Below are 17,365 nucleotides of genomic sequence, written 5' to 3' on the forward strand. Positions count from 1 at the left end.
CAGTCAATAGTTTTTATCTAATAGTGCTCTTTTTTTAGTTAGAAACCTAAACTACCCACTGGAGATCAATGATGCTTATAAAGGCATTCATGACACTTTTTCTTTCTTAGAGTGACAAAGGGAAAAAGAGCATACTGTCATAACAAACAGACTAGTCACAGACATAATTTATTACATGAACGTGGTTTAGCATGCACTGTGGTTTGGAATCTTAGTGTTTTTTGTTCATATTGTCATTTTTTTATTCTCGGCTTCCCATCCCCTGCATTATTAAGACAAAAGAGAAGGACAAATGATAACTTCATACGAAGCAGGCAAGAGGTCCTCCAGCTGGCTCAGAGAGTAATTACCAGCTGGAGGCTCACAGGGATCATAGGCCCTTCTCGGGAGAGGGAAGGTGCTCTGACATTTAGGTCAGGCAGTGCGGTTGGGGGAAACCCCTTCCTGTCCTGGGGCTCCCAGCTTCTGCCTCTCAGAATGACTCCATTGTCCTGCTCCACCTTTCCCAGTTGTTGGGGGATTAAGGAAACAAAACAAAATGGAACAGAACAGAGAAAAGGAAACAAAAGGTTATTAAAATGCAATTTATAGACATAAAATGGAATTAGAGATGACATTTTAACGGTGGACTTCTTGAGCGCTGAGGGAGGGGAGCGAGGCATTATTAGATTTGCTCAGCTTGATGAAGAACCAATGACTAAGATGTCAGTTCCAATTACTTTTTCCTCATTTAATGCTGTTTATTATTTTAACCGATAATTTTCCTAATGCTTTAAAGTATTTCTTTTGCATTTTGCTCATGAAAATAGAGCATTTCATTCTAATTGAACTAATCCATGCTAATCAGAGTGCAAATACTTGTGATACTGGAAGGCTCCTTGGTTCAAGGGTGAAAGAACCCTTCACAAAGAGGGCTTCTCAGTCTGACATGTTCTGGGACTCCCTGCCTGTAGGTGGCAGTAGAGAACTAGTTACTAAGTAGCCCTCCTGTTTAACTGAAACCCTAGCCCCGGCCCTCATAACTTTGATTTCTTCCCCCACTCCCCCTCCAAATAAAACAGAATATGCATTTTTTAAAAAGAGATTAAATCTAAATCTCACTTTGCTGTTCCATGAGTACCTGGGGTAGCCTATATTGTAATAAGAATATCAGTTCCTCCAAGCATCTTTTAGTTAAAATGCCTGGTACCCTACTATGTTTTTGAAATGCCTTTGTGAATTTTGAAGTGGAAACTGTCATCAGCATCACACCGGTACCACACTTGAAAGCACTCATGAGCCTCTCTAAAGAAAAGTGTGCAAGCTGCATCCTGTCATGCGGAGAGCAGGGGGTTGGGCACACCGCCCGATGATGGTTTTTCAAATTGGAGGGTTGAACCTTTCATTCTGACGTAGCCAAAGGCGAACATGCTATTCCAGAACGAGCAACGTTGAGAACTTCCCTTGTCTTCTGCTTATTGTACTTTTGTTAACCATAAGCATTTAATCATACACAGATGCATTTTGAATATAGAGTGGGGGCGACTTTTCTCTCCTTTTCTATAGTGTTATGGAGCAGATTTGCTATTTTATACTCTACCTTTTCAGTTCAGGAATGTAATTAGGAGGTGCCTTTCAGGGTAGCTCTGCCTTCTGAAGATGAACGCAATGAAAACAATTCAAATTGCAGTGATTTATGTGTTTTTTTAATCTTTCTCTTTTATATTAATGAAAGCTTCCAATTTAAGCCTGTTGGGATAACATTTTGATAGGGGAAGTTCCAATCTGCTTTCTCTTAGGTGGTTAAAGCTTATATCAGTACTTGATTTAATTGTAAAGCATTTCCTTTCTGTAGAAAAATGAAGAGGTATTTATGCCTTTCGAAATTGAGAGGGCATTATTAAATGTGCATTCAAAAACTTGTTTGACAAATTAGATCTATTCTAACAAATTGGCCTTCGAGATATTCGTGGGAGATTAGTGTCTTTCTTGCCTTTTTGTTTCCAATGTGCAGATTTAGGATTATTAGCTAGTCACCTGTAGAAGAGGCATCATAACTAGATACTTACATATATAGTCAATGAAGAACAGCTTGGTCTGGAGTCTTAATTCTTTAGCTCAATGTCGATCCACTGAGTTGCCCCCATTTCTCTCTGCTCAGCTGGACCACGGGTTTACCATCAAGAGATCAGGGTCTTTGGACTACTACCAACAACCAGGAATGTATTGGATAAGGTATGAGATGGTGCAGCTCAACAGTCAGTGTTTCCATGGCAACGTGCTGGCAGTCTCCATTAACCAGTTCCTTCAGTGGATAAACATGCTTTTGATTTGTTACCCAGTCCATATGCTGCTTTATCGGTTTCATTTTAATCTTGATTGAGATGCCACTCCCCCTCATTCCTTTTTTTCACCCATTATTCACACTGACATTTGCCAGCTTTCTTTCCATTGCACATGCTCAGTATCAATTTTCCTTACAGTTAAAAGGACAGTATATTCAGTGTGAATGCCAAAGCGTTTTCCTGATGTTGCTAATTAAAGCAACGATTTCCAGTGCTCTTCTGTCCCTTCTCAAATGGAAGAACAACAGTACCTTAGCGCATGTTCTATAGAAGTATATACTGTCATTTTAAAGTCATTAAGCCCGGCCTCGACCCCCCTTAGATGGATGAAACAATGCATTTACACGTTAGTAATAGATGCTCCTCCAAGTACAATGAGCTATAGAATGCATTGTGTGTGTTGATAAGCTTGTGTTTTTCCAATTCTTCACCTTTTTGTTTTGTTTTTGTTTTATTGTTACCTCTCTCTCTCTCTCTCCCTTGAAACCCCTTTATGTACTAGCTATTGCATGAATTTATCTTTCGATATTTTGTAACTGTCAGATTATTTAGCTGGCTTATCTGCTCAAGCAGAAGGGACTCTGGGTGGTATTGATTTTTGTTTACCTGGGTTAAGAATTCTATGCAATCATTTTCTATTCCAGTCAACTGCCCTGGAATTAGCCTTGAAGGGCATTGTTTGTGTCTCTCTGAGTTATCCACAAGCAGGATGGTTTTTGATGATTTGATCAATGCACTCTGAGAAGTCCTAGGGAACTTTTCTCTTGCATCTGAATGTTTCTGAAGTAATCTCCAGGTAAAGCTCCACCTCTTAGTTTTTGCTAAGAAAAATCCTCTCTGGTAATGACATTTGTTCTCCACAAATGATGGTGCCTATCTGCAGTAATAGCTCTGTTGTCCAATGTTTCACAGATTCAACTTTTTACCAAGTGAAAGAACACAGTAGGTTAAATAATTTTAAAGATAACATAATTTATATCTAGTGTTTAAATAAATATAAATGTATAATATCACAATTTAACTCCCTATATTATAAATAAAGAGTTAAGGTCTTTTATTTTAATTCCCTATTATTGTTCCCAATTTTTCTTTAAAATAAAAAAGAATTCAGGGAAGCACAGAAGAACATACTGTGTTAAACTATCCAGATACATAATAAGATCATGCAACTTTTCTAATTCTTTTAAAGTAAGGAAACAGTAAGGCTTCCATAAATATTTTAAAGTCAGTTTTACATAGTCAGTGTTTGTCTCTTGCGCACTGATGAGAATTCAGAAGCTCCACGGCAACTTTTTGGTCATTGAAGTCAGTTAGCTTTATAAGCACTGTAGCACTGTCCTCCCGTTTTTCATCCATCTGCTCGAGCGGGCCCAGTAACATTGTGAGACTTGTCACTGTATTTGGCATATCGAATACATCAGGGATAGCTTGCCATAGTATCTGCCATGCAGGCCGGATACTCTCGGTAGCTTGCCAGGCTCTCCGGGAGGGGCAGAGGAATCAAACTCGGGTTGGCCGGGTCGGCCACATGCAAGGCAAACGCCCTACCCACTGTGCTATTGGCTGGAAAGAAATAATTTGATATTTCATTTTTAACCTTTTGGGGAGGTGGGGTGAATATGGTTTGCTTTGGGGCATACTCTTCAAAAAGAAGACTTTTTAAGTAAAAGATGAACTAAGCATCTTTGACTTTTTACTGAAAGCTAATCTATATTCAGAAGGGTGAGCTAAACTTAAGGATTTTCCCAGCCTGAGTGTGCCCCTAGATACAGCAACCCAAACAGGCACATAATATCCCTAGCACACCTGGAGCTTCCACCAATCCCTGTGACCCTTCCAAAAGTGTCACTTAGTCCCAAGGGGAACTGGAGTCCAACCACGTTAATTAGCTTTGCCTGATTTTGTACTTTATATAGATTAAATCACACCATACTTCATCCTTTTTTAATTGTATGCCTCCTAACCTCAGGCATAGTAACCAAACATATTATAAAGCAATATACAATGTAAAATGGTCATCAAAGATGTCAAACTAGAGTTGTGCATGTTCATGTAACCAGCACATGTGAACTGATTTTTTAAACTCCAGACAATTATATGCCTAAAGTGGGAGGGAGATGAGGAGTGAAAGCAACACACCAAGTAAGAAAAAATAATTAGTGACTGTAAGCCAAGTGTAAAAAGGACAGTTTGACTAAAATTCTAGTGACGGTTCCCATCAGTAGACAAAATGACACATCCCTGAATAATGGGCAGGACCAGATGGGAGATAATCTCTTTTTTCTTGCACACATAAACTGCTCTGATTTCCAGCTGGGGGCAGTAACAACAATGTTTATAGCTAATGCTGCACTAAATAGCATGCCCAGTATGTAAAGCTAAATTGGAGAAATGATGCTAAAAACTCTTCGGCATATATGCTTAATTAGGAAGTTTTATAATGCCATTTAGCCCCAGAATGAACACACTTCCCCCGCTGATTGCAAGCACTTGCCTTTTATCTCCACAGAAGTGGGAGCATTTGTCTACTCACGGTGGCAGCCAACTTTCTAACATAAACAGTCATCATGGGTGCACAGCCGCATTCCCAATCATGTTTACAAGTGCTCGCGGCTGTTTTTACTACTCCGAGCGCAACACTTGGGAGTCACACTTGCTTTTTTGGTAAAATAACAAGCATCAGGACATACACGGGAGAAGTATCTCTTTGGGATGCCCAGAATGGTCATGTCCCTCTTAGTCCACTCTGGAGTGATGGCAGAAAAGTGATGGGAACCAGTTTTCTCTTTCTCTCCCTTCCTCCGCCTCTTAACAGAGTTCCTGGCCAACTATAGCAGTTGTTCCAGCAGTTGAACCAACTGTTCCTGGCCAGAAAGCAGCATCTTGCTTGACCATTTGTCCGTGAGACCTGATTTTGCCACAAGGAGTGGTATGGGGAGAAGCCAGGGGTGGGGTACTGGGAGGGGGGAGAAGACACACTCTCCAGAATGATCTGATGTCCCTCCGCAAGGCAAGAGAAGCATGTCTAACTCTATCATCGCCCCCCTCCCTAAAGCCCAAATATTTCCTAACCCAAAGGGAATGTGGTCATACACATTACTGCTTTTCTCCAAGTGAAGGAAGCTGTCACTGTAGCAGGTGTTCTGTCCAAACAGCACATGGAAGAGAATTCCTGCATCTTCTGCACACAGAACAAGGCAACAGCTAGAACTGGATAACCGCCCCCTCCTCCCCCAATGCTACAGATATCAGAACAAGACAGAAGCTCAGAATACTAAACAAAATAAAACTTACAGGTGAGCTAGGACAATAGGATGCTTGCTTCCCAGGCCTGACGTGAGTAAAATGTGCATGTTGGATCCACGCCCCATCCTGAAGCAGTGAGTAATGAGGCAGAGCCACTGAGGCCATGCATAGTCTTTGGAAGGCTATTAAGTGCTGTCATGCTTGGTGGATAAAAGGAATGGGGTCAGTTCAATGCATCTTGCTTAGCTCTGGTTTGAAAGAACGGTTCTGTGCAAGGCAGAGGAACTCCCTGGGCTAGAAAGACTCCTAAGCCCTTCTCGACCAGCACCCAGATGCACTCAGCATTGGAGGTTGATTCCACAATTTACCTTGGTCTTGCCCTTGCCCTGCAGATCAAAAACTTCCAGTGTGTGAGCACTGCTGGTAGCTAGACAGGTATTTCTGTTCTAGCAAGGCATTGACGACCATACTCCATCCTGATCCTGAGATTCCCTTTGGAACAGAAAGTTTCACTCATTCAAAAAGCAGTGATTTTGTTTATTTTCTTTCTTCTAGTTTAGAAACATAGTTTCTTTGGTGTTGATGTTTATCCTATTGAAGGACAAAGTTACTACACTCTACCCAGCGCCCATGCAAGGCAGAGATTTAAACCTTGGAATTGCCTGATCTGAGATTAGAAAGCGGCATTTCTGAAGGAATGACATTTGGTTTGACATCTGTATTTTGATGCTTTTTAGCAGTGAGCTCTTAGGGCAAGAAACCCAAAAGCTAAACAGTACCCTCTGCTCGAGTTCCGCAAATGAAGGTTGAAAGAAATAAGAATAGTGAGACACCTGGATTGCATTTTACCTAAACAGGTCACTCACAGTTGGAGATTTCTTTGTTGTAGTATTTCCAGAGACCCTTGAAAAAAATCCAACAACATGTTTTCCTTTTCTATGCATTTATTAGAAATGAGTGATTGCCAAGATTTGCCAAGACTTACTGATGGGGTATAAATTAGACTGAGATTTTTTACACTTTTCCCTGAGACTTGATAATTTCTCATGAACCATACGCTTGTGATCTTTATTTTGACCTTGTTCAGAATAATTTTTCCTCTTTTTGATTTAAAAAGTAAGCAGCTACACTCTTTTCTATATGTTCATTCTGCCTTTCTTTGACCTGGAAATGAACCTTGTGTTGTTCACAGATTCTAGGTAGATTTTATTAGGAAAAAAATACATCCTGAAGAACTTTATTCTAAATATTGATACACTGTTCTGTAGAATAATCGTAAGGGCCAATCTTCTGATAGCAATCATCAAAGGCAAGTCAAACTCATGACTCTTTTTGAAATGAAACATTCTTGAAAATTCAGATGAACTTGATTTTAGAAGGCACCAAAGCACCTAGAGACTTTGTGTCTTTGGAGTTGGGAAGATCTGGGTTTGAATCCAGTGTGTCATTGTGCAGTGTGACCCAAGGCAAGCTACATACTCTTTCTCTGTTTTTTAATTCTACTTCTGTATTTTGGTGGTATTGTAAATTACAAGGATTTAGGTCATTCCTGGCTCCATGCTCAGTAGCAACCTTTGGCAGTGCTCAAGGGACACACATGGTACATGAAACTTGAACCAGGATTCCGCAGCAGCAGTAGCCAAGGCAACTAACTGCCTTACGTCCTGTACTCTGTAGATTTTTCTCCAGGTTTTCAAAACGTCTCCATCTATGAGCATGTAAAGAGTGTTATCAAACTTCCAGCTGTGTAGTAAAAATTTAATGAGCTGCCTTTGCAAAATTTTCCCTTTACAGACCTCAGCCCTAAGGAGGAACTGTTAAAAAAAAAAGATTGCTTGCCAAGGTGTCTCTCTTTTCCAAGAGAGAGCATCCACTCTGCACCAGATACATATTTTCCTGAGAAAATTCATCCTTCTCCACATCAAAACTTTTGTTACTAAAGAGGCAAGATAAACCTTTGGGGGATGCTCTAATTGAGGTGAACTGCTGAGGAATATGTTAGATTATTCATGAAAATTTTAGCATTCAGTTTTACTTTAAGAAGTCTACAGCCCAAAATCCTGATGAAGCATAAGTTAAAAGTGTTACCCTTGGGGGCAGAGATTGGAAGAATAGGATGAATGAGCCAAATCTAACCCACTGCTTATTTTTATAAATAAAAGTGTGTTGATACACAGGCCACACCACTTTACTAATAAATTACTTGAGGGGTGGAGAGATAGTCTAGCAGGTAAGCCATTTACCTTACATGCAGCTGAGCTGAGCACAATTGCACATGGTCCAAACAAGCAAAAACATTAAAAAGCAGTACAGTTAACTAATATGTGGAAAAATACAGTACCTGTAAAACCAGAATAATCTTCTGAATTTTCAGAAGATTTTCAACCCCTCCTTCAGTGGGAAAATGTGTCTAAATGAAAAGGCAGCACTTGGAGGCTGGAGTTATAGTACATCAGGGTGTTGACCTTGCATATGGCTGGCCTTGCACATGGCCATCCCCACATTGGATCCCTGCCATCCCATATGGACCCCGCAGCACCACCAGGAGTATTTCCTGAGTTCAGAGCCAGGAGCAACCCCTGAGCATCACCAGGTGTGACCCCAAAAGCAAAATAAAAGTTAAAAATAAAAGGCACTACTTAGAATAATTCAAGTTTCATGACAGTGGGAGTTAGGCTTATTCAAAACTTTTCCCACGCCTAGTAGAATAACTGGTGTATAGTAGACCAAAGTAAGTAATTTTTAAAAAAAATTAATAAAGGTTATGCTTTCCAATGGAAGTATATCAATGCAGAAAGATCTGGATTTTTGAGATAAGTCTGGGGATTTTTCCAGGGCGGGGAGGGGTGGTTGTTTTGTTTGGGTGTCACACCCTGCAGTGCTCAGGGGTGCTAGGGGTCTAACCAGGGTCAGCTCTATGCAAGGCAAGCAACTTAATCCCTGTGTCATCTCCCTGGCCCCAAGGAGTATGGAACACATGCAGTTTGAACAATCAAGTCATATATGCAATATACTGAGCGAAAATCCCATTGACAGAGATGCAAGAGTAAATCTTTTGAGGTTAGCTTAAAATTATTTTTGTAATAAAAGGAGTTGATAATCAATTCTGAATTTTCATAGATTTTCTTAAGATGAGCAATGCCTATGATTAGTCTCTAGCTTGCTTGATGAAAGAGAGGCAACATGTCATTCATTTTAGCTTCTCCTATAAGGGAATCTAAGCTTGGTAGTAGAGGACCCCATAAATTTTATATCTTAGAAATCCAAGTTCAGCCCCCACCCAAGAGATATCATGTGAACCTTCTGATGGGAGGTCATCAGAATTCCATGGCACAAATTCCATGGCCAATTTGGGATGCTATTAAAATGAGATCAGCAGGGGGAGTCTATGCTTAAGAAATGGTGGAGATACTAAGGCAGCTCCACCCAGGGAGCTGGGCTATCTAGCGTCTAAGAGAGCCTTGGAAGTCTTGGTCGCATTCTGTGAAACCTCCTCTTGCCATTTGCAGCAGTCATCTTCCCTTTAAGGAGGTAGTATGCAATAGTTCTAGATCCTGCACCATTCCTGTTGAGACCCCAAAAGAATGTCAGAGCAAGACAAAGCAGAGCCATAATAAGCATGACTGTAAGCCAAATGAAATGACGAGGGTGGATATTGCAATAGATTTGTCAGTTTAATTTTACTAGCAAGCAAGAACATTTCCAAAGTGGCAAACAAATCGTAACTCAGTCCCCTACAGAATGAGGGCAAGCCAAGGAAAAGGTTCTTGAGATTAATGCCCCAACAGCTGCATCCCCGATTCAGTCTCCTAGGTAGTATAAATAATGGATGGGCTAAAAGGCAAAATGCACAATAATGTTCTTTTATTAATGAAATGAAGACTATTTGTGATAGCTGGCAATAAATTAAGAACAGCAAAAAAGGAAGAACAGTCAATGTTTGCCTCTGAAAAATGCAGTTACTTAAATCCAATAATTACTGCCATGACAGAAAACATTCGCTTGCAATAGAAATGAGGTGCATCTCTCGCAAGTCCTGCATGTATTGCAGAATAGAAATATTTGTGATGATTAGACTACAAAGCCTATTGTTGGCTAAAAGAAAAACATAACCCATTATCGTAGATTGATGGTGATAATAAGCATATTCATAGTATTTCATAGGTGGATGTTTCCCAGGGGATCATGCACTATAGCCCTCTCCTTCCATCTGTGAACTAGGAAATTGGGGCTGACTGTGGCTGGGAAACATGTCCAAGGTCACATAATTAGCTGAGCTAGGAAAAAGAAAGAAAGGCAGTTCACCTGACTTCCCCTAGTGCTGTTTCTAAGAGAATTAAGCTAAAGCTACCAGCTAGGACAAGCATTAGACAGATGTGGGTGACTCAGAGTGGTCTAAAAATGCTAATGCTCCAGATACGATTCTTGATTCATCTTTGACTTTCCTCCTCCATGCTATATATTTCCATATGAAAGTACATAGATAAGCCAGATGGGCATGTGCTATGTATGTTTATTTTTCAATTTAATGTCTGAATAAGTATATTTCAAATATCTGAGGACTCTGCAAAGGTAGAGTCATTTCATTATAGCAGAGGGGAGACCACTGGTAAAGTTATCAGTAAAGTCAAGTGAATTTTCTGGTATCAGACAAGCACTGAAATTCATATTTGTGTGCCTGGCATAATAGCAGGAACCACAACATAATGGGTAGTAATTTCTCTAAAATTTTCAAATACTCTGTATGCATCCACCTGAGTTGTCAAGAAAACTCATACTGTGTTATCTTTCACGAATTGTCCCACTTAATCCAGCAGTAGCTCCTAAAGACAAAGTGTTTAACTAGGGGGTTACAATTTGAGGTTGGGATGTGTAATGTTTCTGTTCTGTGGGACAAGTTTAAATCAGCTTATCTCCCTTTATGTGATCGACTATTTGTTCTTTTTATCAGGATCCCTTACCCACTATTTTTAGCTCAAGCCCAGTACACATTATGATTGTTGTTTTGGGGCACCTGATTTAGATAACCGGGTAGGAACTTCATGTGTGGTTACTGGTCAACACCAGAAACACAAGAAATTTTTAGCTCACCTCTAACCTGCGATAATTAGCACCAAAATGTGATAATGCAGACTTCAGATTCTCTTATAAATTCTTAATGAAGTGATAACTTACTGAGAAAGCACTTAGGATTTCTAATACAAGTTCATTCACTTTGATTTCAGCAGAGCTGCAGATTATGAGCAAAGTAAGTAGTAAAACTGTTAGTTATTAGGAAGTCTTAACTTTCAGTGAATGACAGACCTCTACCTGGGGCCAGTCTTTCCTTACAAAACAACAGTAAGAAAAGACCCTATTGATGGACATCTTTTGTGATTTCTAAGGGATCAATTTAGAAATGTTTGAAAGAGCCCAGAATTTATACTTATGATACAGCACTTAAGAAGAAAAAGTGCTTTTGGTGACCTTGTGGGATGAGGATTATCATTATATATTTGTATGTGTGTATATATTCCACATATACATATATTACATATGTATAGTAATGCATTTTTAAATTATGTAATAGCACATTGTCTCACTTATATTTGGGATTCCCTGGATCAGAAGTATATACAGAGGGTTACAGAATTCAAGCCACACTTTTTGTAGAGAAAAATTAACTTTAAAACCACGATTCAAATTCTAAAAGTATAACATGTGACAGTCCTTCCTGTGATAAGGATTTGGACCACAGTAGATGGTAGTCAAGTAGGTGAATATATGACTATAAGAGAACATTATTTCATGTTTGGTCATACTTGAGACATTAATCATTTCCTTAAATATCAATTTATAATACTTATAACTTCTTCTGTATTATAGCTTTGTTGGGAAAGCTTGTTGTTGTTGTTATTGTTCAGAAAGACATCATCACCTGAAAAGTTTACTTCTGTATTGATTAGGAAATATGTGTACTTCTGCCACAGTCCACTGGACATTGCTGTTCAAGTAAACTTCAGATGCTACTCTAAAGGAGTTTGTGTGGTAGCTAAGATACATGCACAAAACTAGATAATAAGAGGCAAATGTAAGATGAGTTTCCAAGTCTTTGGTCAAGTAACCCCAAACCAAACAGATTTACACAACAAGGAGTGTTGTTGTCTTATAGATATGTTACACAATATGAGGTGCAGAGTTCAGTACTCTGGGTCTAACTCTAATGATGCGTAGATCTGGCACTCATTCAGTGCTTGATTTCCTCCTATTCCTCCACTGTTGGTACAGGATTCTAGGATGAGAAAGGAACTCCAAGGCCATCATCTTAAAATTAGGATTTACTCTAAATTCAAAGGTCCAGTCAAAGTTTCTTTGTGTCTTAGTAACTGGAGTTGGTGTCCAGCCTGGGAATGTTGTTGGCTGGGTCACCAATTAATCCCTTCCTCATCCTCACAATGGAAGAAGACCCAGCTTCACTAGAAATGCTGAGTTCAGGAGCCAGAAATGACCCAGGGGAAAGTGGGATTATAAAAACAGAGTAAACGGGTATGGGCAAAAATTTCTAAGTCCACTAATGAGGAGCAATGAGTCTGGCACTATCATGGATTAATTTTGGATAATAGCAGGAGGTAGACTCTGGAGACTTTTATTGTAAAGAGCAAGTACTAGGCGCAGGAATTGGACTTTATGAGGAATGGTATATAAATGGGATCTGGGGATAATTGACTTGTCAGCTCTGTGCAAGATAGACTGGGGATTGGGTGCTCAAGAGGGAAATAATGCGACCTCTGTTGTACTTGTACATATTTCAAAAGCCGTAGTATTTGTAGAGTATCTGTTGTATGCTATGAACTGTGGCCAACACCAAGAGGATGTTTTTTAGTTGATCTTGCCCTCCAAAGAGTTGACAAATGCGTTAGCCAGTTGCTGTGCGGAGAGGCTGCTCCGTGACTGCAAAACAGAAAATAGAAGTTCTTAAAATGAACCACGCTCTCTGAAGCTGGAAGCAATGTGAGCAGATACTTGGAGCAGAGAGGACTCTGAAGATGCTTTAAGATCAGGTGCATTGGGAGTTCTTGAACATCGATGTGTAGCTGGGTAGGAGAATCAGGCGACTGAGAGTTTGTAGGACACTGACTTTCTGTCAACAGATCCAGCCTTCCTGGTCTGTTGTGCTTTGGGAGGTTTCCTCAAGGGAAATGTTGGGTTTTCAGCCTTTGAGGTTTCCCAAGTTTAGTATAATTTCCCCCGAGCACACTCAAGTCTCTCCACATGCCTGGGCCTCAGTTTCCTCAATTGAAAAGGCCGAGCTTTGGGTAAAGATGTCTTATAAATTCCTTCCCAATGCTGAGGGTCTGTAAATTCAACAGAAACAACCATCACAATTTTTTTTGAAAGAAACATTTTTAAATTATTTTTTGTGTGTGTCTGCACCCAGTGGTCTTGGGGCTTATTCCTGGTTCTGAGCTCAGTAATCACTCGGGTGAGGCTCTGGGACAGTATGTGATGCCGTGGATCCAACCCAGGTTGGCCGTATTCAAGGCAAGTACCATACCTGCTGTCCTATCTCTCGAGCTCCAAGCATCTTGCTCTTTTTTTTAAGTATGTAAGAATTTCAAAATATTTTAATGTTCTTTATGTGATCTTGTTCTTATGTGATGGACTGATGTCTCCAGAAATAAGTTCCTTGAACATACTGGTTAATTGGCACAACCTGAAAGTGCCAGAGCCTGGAACATGAGGGCTCATTGGCAAATGGAGAGGAGAAAGCTGCAAACTTGGAAAACAGGTACAAGTAACCAGAACTGAAAGTTTCCAAGGGAAAGGGCAAAGGCTTGAAGTCCCAGCAGGACAATGAGGAAGCAAATACAATGGTCCATAGGAGGACTGGGAGAGAGAAAAGTGAAAATGAGAGCCAAGGGTCCATCCAAGCATGGGCTCACCACTAAATGCCCCCAGCCTCTTCACAAACTGGATTATATAGGACTGGGGAGGAAATGGCCTCTTTCAGCTACCACAGCCAAAGAGGACTTTGGAACAAGTGAGCAGAGCAGAGCAGATGAAGTCAGAATGGAGAAGGTGCCAATGAGAGGGAGGAACCGCAGAAAGTATTCTAAGATAAGTTACAATGTGAGCTTGGTTTTGCAGTAGTTTCCTCTGCTCTGCAATTACCTCATTTTAAAATAATCTTGCCTCCAATTCTAAAGAAAAAAAGACTCCTTCCCTTTCTAGGACACTTGGCTATTTAGAAATCCATTGCCCATTCATTTTCACCGCCAGCAAGAGAGTGGAACCACTTATGCTTCTTACTGAAAGGATGAGGGAATGGAGGGGAGGGGTCGCAGGGCAGCAAGAGACAGCCTTTGCAAGACCAAAAGTCCCTGAGCACAGACCCAATCTTATTTCATTCTGCATACCACAAAGCCTCAGTTCACTGGTCAGCATGCAGGGCACACCAATGAGTTGTTTTTGTTCTGAAGGAGGTAGAAATAGTAATATTTTTTATCACAGAGAGTTTATATTACCCTTAGATTAACTACAGAATGGTTTTTATGTAAGGCAGACTAAATAGACGTCTGTTTTTTTACAAACACTGACCTCAACACAAACATAACACTTTTTGTTTGCTTTGAAAGCAAAATACCATGTGCTGCGACTTTACAGTGTTTTAAATCAAGTTAGGAATTTGAGTTTATGATACTGGAAATATCATAAAAGCTGTGGATCTATGACCAAGAACTTTATGTGTGTGTGTGTGTGTTCGAAGAAACAGAGGTAGACATCTCAGTAAATCAATTGTTGAATTACCATATTAGCAATCTATTGAAATATGGAGTAAATTATTAGTTGATTTTTCTCATTGATTTCTAACACTGCTCTTCAGTGTGTGGATAGTTTTAAAAGTAGAGTAGCTCAAACTAACAAAGCCATTTACTACCCTAGTTCTACGCACAGCTTCTCCTTCTCACTTTATTACTTCATTTTGGAACTTTGATTGCCCTATTTTAGATCCAAGATGGTTCTAATGCTATACCGCAGTTGTATGAGGGGCTTAGTTTTCACTTTGTTCTCAGAACCAGGCAAGCTATAAATTTATCCTTGTTCTTTGAAGAAGCTAACAGTAAATTTTCAAGAGGAAAAATGGTGGTCTATATCCTGTAGAGGAAAAACAATCTCTTAAAAGCAGAATAACCTCCAGGCTATGCGCCTTTATACAAGGATGCCTTCAACTTTTATTTGCGTTCTATATTTTCCTTCAGACTTTCTACCTGCTCTTCTGCTCTCTGTGTAAGGTTTCTCTGTAATGACCTGTTCCTCCCCACACCCATTAAATCTGTAATGAAGTCATTCCCAGTCCTGATGTCAGAATAACTTCCAGAGCCAGGGCTAGAGAGTATATTCTGGAGCTCATCTGAAGTTTCCTTAGAAAAAGGAGCCTTAGCACCAGAAATTGGAAGGTCCACGCGAGTGGATCTCACTTTTATAAATTCTCATATGTTAGGATGAAAATGAACTCTGTTAACTAAAATCCCTGGGAAAGGTTCCATTTGGTCTAATTACATTCAAAGCCATTTTCAACTGCAGGCATTGGTTTCATTAAAATGAAACCAGTAATTCCCAGAGTTCCAGCCACATTCCCTCATCAACAGATAATAAGATCATTCAGAATGAGGAGGTGCTAAAATAACAGGATGAGTTTGTGTGTCTGTTTCTGAGTCTGACAACTTCATCACCTTTCATCTTTATTATCCAGTGGCCCTGAGCTGAATGTTGATGCAAATGTCAGGAGTTGGCACTGGGGCTCACACTTGCCAGGGCCTCTCCCGCTAGCCTGAGCACGGCCAAGGGTCAGAGACGTGGAGCTTGGGGAAGGGTGGGAAGCACAGGGGAGAGGTTAAAACGCAGCATCATCCATCCTGCCTGTGCCTCCTGAGGTCAAAACCAGCTGCTCTGTGGAGCTGTGTCTGGGGGAGCAGAGAGCAAGCACCCCAACAGTGGAAACTGTTGTCAACCCAAGTGGGCCATCGTGGACAGATTGACAGGGCCAGCCTGTTTTTCTGACCTCAGAAAATTCCAGCCAGGGTTTCTTCGGTGCCATTTCCTCCAGCCTAATTGTCCTCTTTCTCATTTTATGCCCCTGCTAGACCACCGCTCTTGATAAGGAGAGGCAGGTTTTCCGACGAAGACGCGACCAGGATGTGAGGAGCTGGTACAAGGCACAGCCCGCTCCGCCCGAACTCAACTCGGAATCAGAAGACTACTCCCCAAGCTCCTCCGAGACTGTTCGCTCCCCCAACTCGCCCTTTTAATAACACCCTTTGACTCAAAGTTCTAGCTTAACCCTTTGAGACTCTGAGATTTTCCCCCCAAATTTATGTCAAACCAGTTTCATCTGATCCATCTAGCACTGAACTGCTTGAATGGAACCACAGAAAGTGTGTTTTCTGGTATCTTTGTAGCAATTCCCTTTTGCTGACTGAGATGATCTGTTGTTTGTGAGGATGGCTACTTGCTGCTAACAGGGTCCTCAAAGGGTTAAGGCTAACTTTGCAACGTTTTTTAAGCATAGAAACAATGAATGTTTTCATCCCTCAAGCTAAGATCTGCAGTTTGTAATATATAGCGCGGTTAACCCTCTGAGTGCATAGAACTGTCTGGAGAACCCTTGGGGAGTGTGCCCGGCTTTTGGAGGTATATGCATATGTGTCTTGATTTTGCTGCAGATCAAGGAATGCTCTTAGATGCTGAGATGTCCAGACAAGAAGGGCATCTAGAAATACTTCTCGCTTGTTCATTGTGTGTGTGTGTGTGTGGTGGTGGTGGTTAGAACATGACAGGTTTATGACTTAGGCCTAGCACCCCTCTTTCTTCTTCACAATCCTCTTACAAAAGCGACTTTTAAACTTAGAGGGCTGACTGTCAGCTGCCGTGAGCCCTGCATCCCAGGCCAGGAAACAGGGTTTGGGGCAAACAGCCTAACACAGGAAAATGATGATGGTCCCCCCGCACCCGCCACCACCACCACCACCACCAAATAGTCTCCATAGGAAAATATTCTGACAATGCCCAGATATGCTGCTGCCACATCAGCTGTTGCTAGTCCAGAGAAGGTCCTCAGAGTCACCAATCCCTGTGCATGGGGAGGGAGCATCTACTTGCTCCACGTGAGCTATGTTTGGGAAAGAAACAACTGGTGGAAAAGAGCAATAAATTGCCAGGTGCTCCATAGGGCTGGGATTCCAAACAAAAAGAGGCAACTTGATTCTGTTCTTTCTCTAACTTATTTTATTTTTCATGCACTAAAGTTCCTGTCAAAATCACATAGAACGTGCCAACCATATAGAGGGAACAAGAGAACAAGAGACAAGTGCTTTGCAAGGTGGTTGAGGAAAAAAGACAGTGGGAAGATAATCCAGAACATTCTAAAGGGGCCATTAAGAAAACAAACCTCTGGTCAAATAATTCCACATGTACCCGAAGGTCATCTATGTAGAATCTTCTAGAGAGAGCAGGATGGGGGACTTCAAAGCTACCCCTGAGGATGAAACGTTTGGTTTTGGACCTTTTCCCAGAGGGATGTGTTGTTTGTCCAACTTTGGGCCAACATCTAATTCCTGTCAGTCTTTCTCCCTTGGCCCAAGTTTCTGGTGGGTTTCTTCTGGAATGTGTCTCACTGAGGATGGGGATGGGCTACTTTCTGCATTTTCCTGCAGCACGTAGGCAGGAGTTGTCTTAAAGGCAGGGCCCTAGCTCAAGCCTTCCTAAGACTCACTCGGCCCTGTGACCAAGAGACAACCATCAGGTGCTGCCTCAGG

At 41.0% G+C, this 17,365-nt stretch overlaps 1 protein-coding gene across 6 annotated transcripts in view; it reads left to right on the plus strand.

The window, feature by feature from the left end:
• DCLK1 (doublecortin like kinase 1) overlaps window positions 1-16,538 on the plus strand; it is a 405,267-nt gene extending 388,729 nt beyond the window's left edge. For 3 of the 6 annotated variants that reach the window (XM_056109133.1, XM_056109140.1, XM_056109155.1), the window contains 2 exons: window positions 2,141-2,214; window positions 15,695-16,538. In XM_056109133.1, the coding sequence (XP_055965108.1) occupies window positions 2,141-2,214; window positions 15,695-15,752 (132 nt within the window). In that variant the 3' untranslated portion in view covers window positions 15,753-16,538. The remainder of the gene's footprint in view (window positions 1-2,140; window positions 2,215-15,694) is intronic. The other 3 variants (XM_056109146.1, XM_056109128.1, XM_056109150.1) reach the window with 1 other exon arrangement.
• Window positions 16,539-17,365: the final 827 nt, after the last annotated feature.

This window comes from Sorex fumeus, unplaced genomic scaffold (assembly GCF_029834395.1).
Source record: "Sorex fumeus unplaced genomic scaffold, SorFum_2.1 ptg000008l, whole genome shotgun sequence".
NCBI classification, from domain to species: Eukaryota; Metazoa; Chordata; class Mammalia; order Eulipotyphla; family Soricidae; genus Sorex; species Sorex fumeus.